General features: G+C 47.9%; 1 protein-coding gene across 1 annotated transcript; it reads right to left on the minus strand.

The window, feature by feature from the left end:
• Positions 1-5,459: 5,459 nt before the first annotated feature.
• Positions 5,460-9,124, minus strand: LOC119300923 (laccase-25-like). The gene is made up of 5 exons (XM_037577830.1): positions 8,992-9,124; positions 7,784-7,938; positions 7,083-7,462; positions 5,837-6,796; positions 5,460-5,705 (listed from the first exon to the last, which is right to left on the minus strand). The coding sequence occupies exons 1-5, from the start codon at positions 9,097-9,099 to the stop codon at positions 5,575-5,577; spliced, it is 1,734 nt and encodes a 577-aa protein (XP_037433727.1). The 5' UTR covers positions 9,100-9,124; the 3' UTR covers positions 5,460-5,574.
• Positions 9,125-9,502: the final 378 nt, after the last annotated feature.

Raw genomic sequence — 9,502 nt, forward strand, 5'->3', positions numbered from 1 at the left:
GGGGGGTTACATGGTGACATCTAGTTCTCACGCCCCTTTGGGCCCAAGAGCCGGTGCTGGTTTGCTAATCTCTCACTATCGTGGCCCCAAAGGGGTGCTCCAGGTTCTTTGCTCCGGCGAGCTGCCAGAGTTCCAAAGTGCTTCTGATCTTGGCTAGCACCGAAGGCATGGATGCTGTCTTGAGTCTGAAAGTGCATGCGTTTCTCTCCTGCCAGATTTCCCAAATGATGAGAATCACCATGGACCTAAGGGTCTTCCTTTCCTTTTCGCAGTTTGGCCTTCGGTCCGATGCTCTTGAGGGCTTCCAAAGTTGACTCGGCTGTGCACCAAGAGTCAGGATTCAGCGCAGCATAGCCTGACCAATCCTTGACAGTGCTCCAAACCTGCATGGTGACTGGGCATCTCCAGAACAGGTGCATTGAGTCCTCTAAGTTTCTGAAGCAAAACTGGCAGAAATATCCGTTTTCCCATCCTCGCCTCTGTAATCTGTCATTGCACCACAGGCGATCTAGCAGAAGAAGAGCTTTAAACGGCCGGGTGCCCAGGGCTTCCAGATAAAAGTTTTGAACTCCGGTGCAGGTGTGTCGTGGCACTGCAGCAGGTAGGATGATCACGCGGAGAATTGGCCCGAGGCGTGCTTTGTCCATCTGATCACGTCCCGCTGCCCAGGGTTGATGGTGGTGCCGGCAGCCCTCAACATACGCCATAGAGCCTGGAACTCGTGGATGAGCCCATCGACCTCCCCGTGACGCAGGTCTTGGATCCATCTTGATTCGTGCAAAGCAGCGTTGACCGTCCTATTTTTCCTTCTTGTGTGCTTGAACAGCGTTGGGAAAACCTGGGAGAGCGGGCGATCACCTAACCAGGAGCTGCGCCAGAAGGAAGCAGTTTCCCCGTCGCCGATGGTCACCGCCGTCGCGCTGGCAAAGAGGTCTTGGTCTGAATCGTCGCATGGGAGGGTTGAGCCCACCCACGGCCGATCTGGCCTTTCCCAGGAGGACCAGAGCCAGCGTAGACGAAGGGCGGTGCTGAATTGGGAAAGGTTTAGAATGCCGAGGCCTCCTTGTTCGGTTGGAGTGTTGACCCTCGACCAGTTCACCTTGCAATGCCTGCCCTTGATATCCTGATCTCGTGCCCATAGGAATTTGCGCCTGGCCTTGTCAATCTCTTTGAAAAACTTCCGGGGCGCCCTGAGGACAGAGATGGCGAAAGTTGGTAGCGCCGTCAGCATGCAGCGCACAAGCACTCGCCGACCTGTCAAGGACATGAGTCGCCCCTTCCAGCCCGCGAGCCGCGCCTTGATCCTATCTAGGATAAACTGAAGGTGGACTATGCGTAGCCTAGCTAGCGTGACTGGCAGCCCTAGATACTTTAGCGGAAAACCTACAGTCTGACCGCCAAAATTTTGCAGAATTTCCCTGAGGTCGAGGTCGTCTCCTCTAATGGCCGTCACCGAAGACTTTGATGGGTTAATTTGAAGACCGGATGCCTGCCCGAAGTGTTGTAGGATGTCCATCAGCGCGTCTATTTCCTGCTTTGATGGATTTGCAAAGAGGACGGCGTCGTCAGCATATAAACTAATCCGCATTTTGATGCAGGGGTCAGGCAGGGGGAGAGCAGCTCCACGGCCATGGCACGCTCCAGCAAGCGGTGCAGGGGGTCGATGGTGATGATGAACAATAGCGCCGAGAGCGGATCACCCTGACGTAGGCCGCAAGCATGGAGTACGACACCACCGAGGGTCCCGTTCAGAGAGCACCGAGAGGAGGAGGTGGACAGGAGAGCGGCAATCCAGTCTCTCCAGCGAGCGCTAAAACCTAACCGCTGCAGAAGCTCTGACAAGTACTCCCAAGACACAGAGTCGAAGGCCCTAGCTATATCTAGTTTCAGTAAGAGCGAAGGTTTGTTTTTCCGGTGTAGAGATCTAACACAGTTTTGCACATATAGGAAATTGTCTTGGATGCTCTTGTGCTTCTGGAATGCACTTTGTGCCGGGGAGATAATATTTCCAATCACAGTGGCAAGCCTCATGGAGAGCACCTTGGAAATCAGCTTTCCAACGGAGTGTATCAGGCTAATTGGCCTAAAGTGATCAACTTATGTTGGTCCGTTCTTTTTTGGCAGAAGAGTGATCAGAGCAGAGTTTAGGGGGTTCGGATCACCATTTGCGAGGTCGTAGAAGTGTTGAAAAACTGCCATGCTGTCATCCTTGATAATTGTCCAACATGATCTGAAGAAGCCACCGGAGAAACCGTCCGGCCCAGGTGCTTTGTCCGCGGGAGAATCAAGGATTGCCGCCCAGACTTCATTTTCTGTAAACGGCAGATCGAGGCTTTCATTGCTAACGGAGGGGAGGTGAAGCTCATCCCAGTTGATGGTGCACTGTCTGCTACACTTGGTGCCCAGCAGATTGCTGAAATGCTTGTGGATCACCTCAGCCTTATCATCATGATCCGATACCGTTCTGCCCTCAGAAAGCAGTGAATGAATGAAGTTTTTCCTTCTTCTTGATGCCATCTTCGCATGAAAGAGCTTAGTGCTTGCGTCTCCTGCTTTCAGCCAGATCAAACGGGAGGCTTGACGTTTGCGGACCCGTTCCAGAGCTGCCAGGCCAAGACCTTTGTTCTTCAGCAGTTTTCTGAGGCAGAATTCCTTCTGCGCCAGGGTTCTCTTCTCTTGTGCTATGTCAAGGCGTAGGATCACCTTAGAGGCAATGTGGAATTTCAGGCGAGCTCCTCCAATCAGCGATTTTCTCCACAGCTTCAGGTCAGCGGCCGTCCTTCTCATCTTGATCTTGATTCTCACCAGCAGGCAGGTGTGGTTCACTGGTCTCTGCCAAGCCCTTGTGACCGTCTCCTGGAAACGTGGTAGCTTGGGCCAGAAGCCTTCAAAACGAAAGCGCGCCGGCCGGGGCGGCGCAACGGTGCAAGCGGGTAGGAGGGGACAGTGATCAGACACTGAAGTGGAGGCGGCCATGAGCATATAACCCGAGAAGAGCATCTCCCATGGCACATTGCGGAGGTACTTATCGATGCAGCAGAGGGTAGGGTCTTCATGCTCATTTGACCAGGTGAATTTTCTGTTCTTGCACTTGATCTATTTCAAACCCGCGCCGTCTACGGCTTGTCTGAACCTGCCCATCAATCTTCTGTTAAGGTTGCTATTGTTTTTGTCTCTTGCTTCTAGAATTATGTTGAAATCCCCGCAGAGAAGCCAGGGCCCTCCGGTCGCCGGGGCGGCAGTGGCCATCTCCTGCAGGAATTGGTCTTTTCAGCGGTCGTCCGCAGGGCCGTAGACCGTTGTTAGCCAGAAGCTAGTTTGGGATTGGAGAACGGTCACTTTGGCTGAGATTGAAAACAGCCCGATCCCGTGGGATTGAAATCCAGCGAGCCCTTGTCCTAGAACATGGCTATCCCACCGCGCGACCCAATGGCGGGAAGGATGACGCAACCATCCAGCTGAGCCCCGCCTATCTCTCTAACTAGTTCCGGCGACCACAGATCGATCTTTGTTTCTTGCAGGCAGGGCAAGCAGCTCTTAGTGCACCGTAGCTACTTCGTTTATCGCCGAGCACTTGGCCGCAGAGTTCAAACCCCTGACATTCCATGACAGAATTGGCGGGTAGCAGCTATTCATGGGGATACCAAGTTTTCTCCGCGAAGCTATCAATTCTACTGAGTGAAGGAAAATACACAGCCGAACTAGCAGGGGTACAAAGGGAGCCACCAATAGCCCCAACATCTCGCCGTTGCAGAACTAAACTCACCACTACCCAGGCACTAATCATAGCTAGATCTAACTCGAATCGGCTTATGGCCGATCGCCCGCAGAGACTAATACATGAAGAAGCTAACATGGGAAAGTGAACTACAATGTAAGCGGTCCATAGCAGTAGTTCTGATACATAACTTGATTAAAGCATACATGCTTAGCAGCCGTGGAAGCTGAACAAATTAACCAATATCCAGGGCCCATTTTTGCACAGGGAGAAGTGTGAAGCTTAAATAAAGCTACTCCCTCCGTTCACTTTTGTAAGTCGTTTCAGACAACTCAAAATAGGTTGTTTTGCACATTGTCTGAAATGTCTTCAAGGTCTTATAAAAATGAACAGAGGGAGTATTATTTTCAACGGACAAGAATTCTTGGTAATAACAGTTAGGAACTAGTACTAGTGTATTTATCTCCACTCAAGCACCATGAACGAAATAAACTTGTGAGAAGAAAACCCACAAGGGTCCCAGCAATAATCCAACAAAAGAAACAGCGGCAGTAGTTGAAATTCGGAATAGCAATGTAACTATCACATGAAAACCTTTGCTAGAGAAGAAACCCTTAAGGATATGCTTTTGATAACCATTAATGATGAGACCGTTAAATCAAATCCAATTTGAGGAAACGAAGAGAAGATACGAGGCATGAGATTGAGGTCCAACCGTGGTTTATTTACAAGAGCCGAAGATCGATATATGTGACCACCACCGTGGGTTGCAGGTCAGATCTGTACGCAACGACTCGGGGGTTGCGGGTGCGGGGAAAAGGCACAGATCGCAGAAATTCAATGGGCAATGGCCAAAGCTTGAGGGCGGGGTGGAGGCGGCAGGGACGCGATGAGGAAGAACGCGAATGGCGATGGCGGCGACACGAGCGAGAAACAGGGCCGTCGAGGGGCTGCGGCCGCACAAGGCCATCGAGCAGCACTGGGCCTAATTCTCAGGGTATATATTGTTGTTATCTGGGTTCTATTTCTTTGTCTCGCATGCACTAGGCCTACTTCTCTGGATATGCCCCTCGCTGGCCTGCCCACCAGCGGCTGTTGCAAGTTGCGTTTTTTGAATTATTTGACAATTTTATGAAAAATATGGACAATTCTTTTTGAAAAAAATAAAAAAAATTCGAAATTACAAACAGCTTTTGGAAACATGAGGAAATTGTGAAATTCTCAATATTTTCTGAAAAGAACGAACAAATTTTGAAAACATGAGTTTTTTTGAATTCCAAACAGTTTTTTAATATTTTTTTTAAAATGAAAATGTTTAGAGAAAAGTGAACAATTCATTAATGTTCTCCTATCCTCCGAAACAGTTTGATCAATTGCTCAATCAAGATGGTGTTGACCTACATTCCTTCTTCTTTCGGTTGTGGAATGTGCAATTCCACGATAGAGACAAGAGGCCCTAGGTGGTGCTTTATTTCAAGATGATGACTCTGAGTGCTGCCCTTCTCTGTTTTTATGTTGTCTTATCCTGTGCGCGTGTGTGCATGCGTGTGCATGTCTGTGCACGCGTGTGCGCCCTCCTCCTTGGACCATGTTGTTTTGTCATTCTATTGTTTTGGAGGGTAGGTCTTTTTATTAGTATCAATTTGATGCTTCACGAAAGTATCATTTAAAAAAAATCACCAAATTAATAGACAAACACGCACCACAATCATATTACAGCTGAACTTGCAAACACTAACAAGTAATGCACAACTATTAAATACCAACCAATCATATGGTAGCTCTTCAGCTCTTATTGTCGACATATCGTTTATTTATTTACAAATTAAAATAAATTACCCTAGCTAGGTTATCAATCAACATTGCGGCAGGTCTTTAGGTGGCGGCGGCAGAGAAGTATCCAGTGTGGGCCCGTCCTGAACCTCAAACACCATTCCCAACCCGAGATCAAGGTGAGCCTCGAAGTGACAGTGCATGTACCACATCCCTGGAATTAACATACAAGCAAATTTAGTTCAAGCTCAAACCTTCATAGCAAGCTAACAACATCACATCATGATTCTAACTTTTTAAGGAAATGATATATACTAGTGGGATTATATTGAGTGCATGATGTACCTGGATTGTCGGCCACGAAGCGGATGACGGCCCAGCCACCAGTGGGGACGAGGACGGTGTTGCGCTCTTGGGGATTGACGAGGTTGAACTGCGGCACCGCAGTTGTCTGATTGTAGTTCCCAAAGCCCTGCGCGAGGACGAAGAAGTTGAAGCCGTGGAGGTGCATGGGGTGGCTCTCCTTGGCGATGAGCCGCGTGTTCTGGAGCACCATCTCCACCGTCTCGTTGTACCGGAGCGTCCGCACCTTTGTCGACTTGGTCGTGTACTGTATCGTGGCGTTGTTGCTCGCGTCGGCGGTGTAGTCGAAGAGGACCGGCGGCTGGTCGGGGAAGTCGCGGGTGTACACGCCGGCCGTCATGTTGCTGTAGTGGGCCTCGAGCATGGAGGTGCTCCTGGGCGGCACGAAGGACGCGTTGTTCATGCTCGACGCGAACATGGTGCGGCTCCGGTTGCACAATGTCTGCTCCGGCTGGCAGTCCGCGACGCCCATCCCGACGGTGACAAACATGCGGGTGTCCACCGCGAGCGGCACGGTCGGCTTGCCGGGGAGCACCAGCGCGGTGAGGTTGGAGAGGAACCTGTGCGCGGTGTCTGTGTCGTTGAACTCTGGCAGTTGTGGTAGCGCAGGCGGTGAGGTCGTATTCGCTCCACCGGCGTACTCTAGCACCGCCGTCGCGACAGTCTTGCTGAATGCCGGGCCCGACGGTATCCCGCTGTCGTAGGGGGACGCCGCCATGTAGTAGCGCCCGACGGTGGCGTCCGCGACCATGAGCGCGTCCACGGTCTGCCCGGGCCCAACCACCACCACGTTCGTCTTGTATGGCGTGGTGTAGCACGCGTCCGCCGCCACCACGGTGAAGGTGTGGTTCGCCACCTTGAAGAACAGAGGCGTGTTGAGCGCAGCGTTGATGATCCGGAGCAGGTACGTTTCGTTCTTCCTCACCTCGAACATGTGGGTCTCTGCACGCAAACCCACAATTCATCAAAATTGGACCCCTTCCGTTCTAAATTAATTGAATTCTATGTTTGTTCTAAGTCAAATTTATATAAGTCTGACTAAATTCTATAAGAAAAGTATATTGAAATTTACAACATCAAATACATGTATATCTGTATTGTATGAAAATGTATTCTATAGATATGGTCAAACAAAAATCTGACTTGGGACAAAGCTAGAACTTTCATTTAATACATCAACCATAAATTAAGAACGATCTTACGTGGATGAAGGTTAACTGGCACATACGATTTGGGGCAGAGCAGTTGTAGAGGTCTCCCGGCTTGCCGTTGATGGTGTAGGCGTCGGCTGGCCCCGCAGGAATTCCGGTGAGGAGCGCCATCTGCTGCAAGTCAAATACGTTTGCGTTCCACCACTCTCCGAACATGACGATCTCTTCCTTGTCGGGCTTAGTGAAGGGATAGGCCTCGACGCCGCCCCGGGGCAGGATGATGAGGGCACCATAGACGGTGGCACGGAGGAAGGAGAAGTGGGCATGCCACCACAAGGTGCCCTCCTGCCCGGTGACGTTGAAAATGTACGTATAGTTGCCTCCTGGCTGGACTGGGCACTGTGTGACCATTGCAGGTCCATCTGCCCACTGGCTGCCACGCTGGAATATGCCATGCCTGCATGGGTCGACATTTTGGTACCCGAAAATTAAATTGTACCCGTTTTGTTTCGTATTATTTAGCATTGTATTATTTTAAGTATAATTTGCGAAGTCTGACAGATTTTACGTAAACAAATATTGACATTTATCAAATAAAAAAATAAAAAAATAAGTTTCGTATAATACCAAATATATACAATATGAAAATATAATTTCACGATGAATGAATGTTGTTATTTCTTCTATAAACGTGGTTAAACTTCACAAGGTATGATCTAAGACAAAACCAATATACTAACTATTTTTAGGACATATATATGCTAAGTAATATGATTACCAGTGGATGGTCATGCCGTATGGCGATTCGTTGACGAGGTGTACAACCACAGTGTCACCCTCGCTGGCCCGAATTGTCGGGCCCGGTAGCTGGCCATTCACCGCCGTGATGATCCTGTCCGGCTGGCAGAGCTGGCTAATGGAGAGGTTGCCGACCTGGTGAGTGAGATCAAATATTTATTCTATGACAGATTACCACCAAATAGATAGAAACTTTCAAGTAGGCGGGGCTAAAAGACAGTCAACATATTTTTAGGTATATCTCATTGTTTATTACGTACTCCATAGTTGACATGTGATAATTTTTTGTCCTGTTTAGGAGATATTAATTGCATTATTGTGGCAAGACGACAAATAGTTATTCTTCCATTTTATTATATTCTCCAAAACTAACAATCTTGAACCACATGTCAAGATGATGTGACAGCTGACTACATGGACAGCTTGATCCCGTCTTTGTTATGAACGTGTTCAACGTGGCGCAGGAGCAGTGTTTAGTATAATTTGACACAAAATTCATAGATTTCCATTGATTGTGGTGAAATATGAGATAGTCTCACGTCAATTTACCCTATATTTTACCCGAAAAAGATTACCCTATATTTTAGGACAGGAATATCTAGCGAACGTCGGATTTTTAGACATGGCAAATCAAACATTTTTCATGGGAAAATATGTTTGCCAAGGATCACAAATATAGTTGACGAGCATGATAAATCCTAGTTTCTTGCCAGGAAATTGCCGTGCTGGTAAACTAAATTTGTCATCCTCATGTCAACATAAATTGCCATAAAAAAGTTAAATTTGCCATGATTTTTAACATTTCTGATATTTTATTATGTTCTCTAAAACCAACAATCATGTACCACATGTTAGGATGATGTGACAGCTGACTAGATGGACAACTTAAACCCGTTTTTGTTATAAGCGTATTCAACGTGGCGCCTGAGCAGTTTGGGGTAATAAAACAAGAAATTCATAGGACTCGGTCGAATTCGATGAAGTATGAGGTAATTTGACAATAATTTTTAAGGGCTTAAAATCGGGGTCATGACTAGAAGGTAAAAAAATGATTGTTTTCTTTTTCATAAATAATAATTGGCATGTGTTGCTAAGAGAATTAGGCAACTCGATGAGATAAAACTATGAGTATGCATGAGAAGTGAAGAACACAACTGTATGCACATAGGAAAAGAAGTGCTCAATTACATTGAAGGTGTGCTCCACAATGGCAGCGTGAGAAGCAGAAGCAACCAATGCTAGAGCAAACGGCAGAAGAAGCGACCAAGACATCGCCATGTCCGTACTTGAATGCATGCAGCAAGGAAGGGCGGAACCGAAGATTTGGTGGATTGATTTGATTGATTTGTCCAGTTAGTATGTCGGTATATATAGAGAGGTGAGAGACGTTTAGCTGACCGATTTGCAATTTCAAACACAAACAGCATTTGGGTGCTCAAAGAGAGAGAAAGAGGGACGTATTGATTAGCTTCAAAAGTCCTTTTTTTCGAGTAAAACCTCGAGAAAGTCTTATTTGCGCGTCAGAGTACTACTGTTGAGTACGACCGGACCACAAGTGCCCAAGTTGGTTAAGTTACTGCATATATGCTGGCTAATTTTATTCGCGGTGCAAGTTGAAGAATCAATACCCGTGTGTTAGTAAAAGGCTAAAATCGTGTGCTTGTTTACGAAGTGTTACGGAGAGTAGTTATTCGAGGCC

This window comes from Triticum dicoccoides, chromosome 1B, assembly GCF_002162155.2.
Source record: "Triticum dicoccoides isolate Atlit2015 ecotype Zavitan chromosome 1B, WEW_v2.0, whole genome shotgun sequence".
NCBI classification, from domain to species: domain Eukaryota; kingdom Viridiplantae; phylum Streptophyta; class Magnoliopsida; order Poales; family Poaceae; genus Triticum; species Triticum dicoccoides.

Coding starts and splice junctions, on each gene's coding strand:
- LOC119300923 (XM_037577830.1), bottom strand. CDS start 9,099: ATGCATTCAAGTACGGACATGGCGATGTCTTGGTCGCTTCTTCTGCCG. Junction 7,939..8,991: donor TTGTGGAGCACACCTTCAAT/GTAATTGAGCAC, acceptor CTCACTCACCAG/GTCGGCAACCTCTCCATTAG. Junction 5,706..5,836: donor CTTCGTGGCCGACAATCCAG/GTACATCATGCA, acceptor TGTTAATTCCAG/GGATGTGGTACATGCACTGT.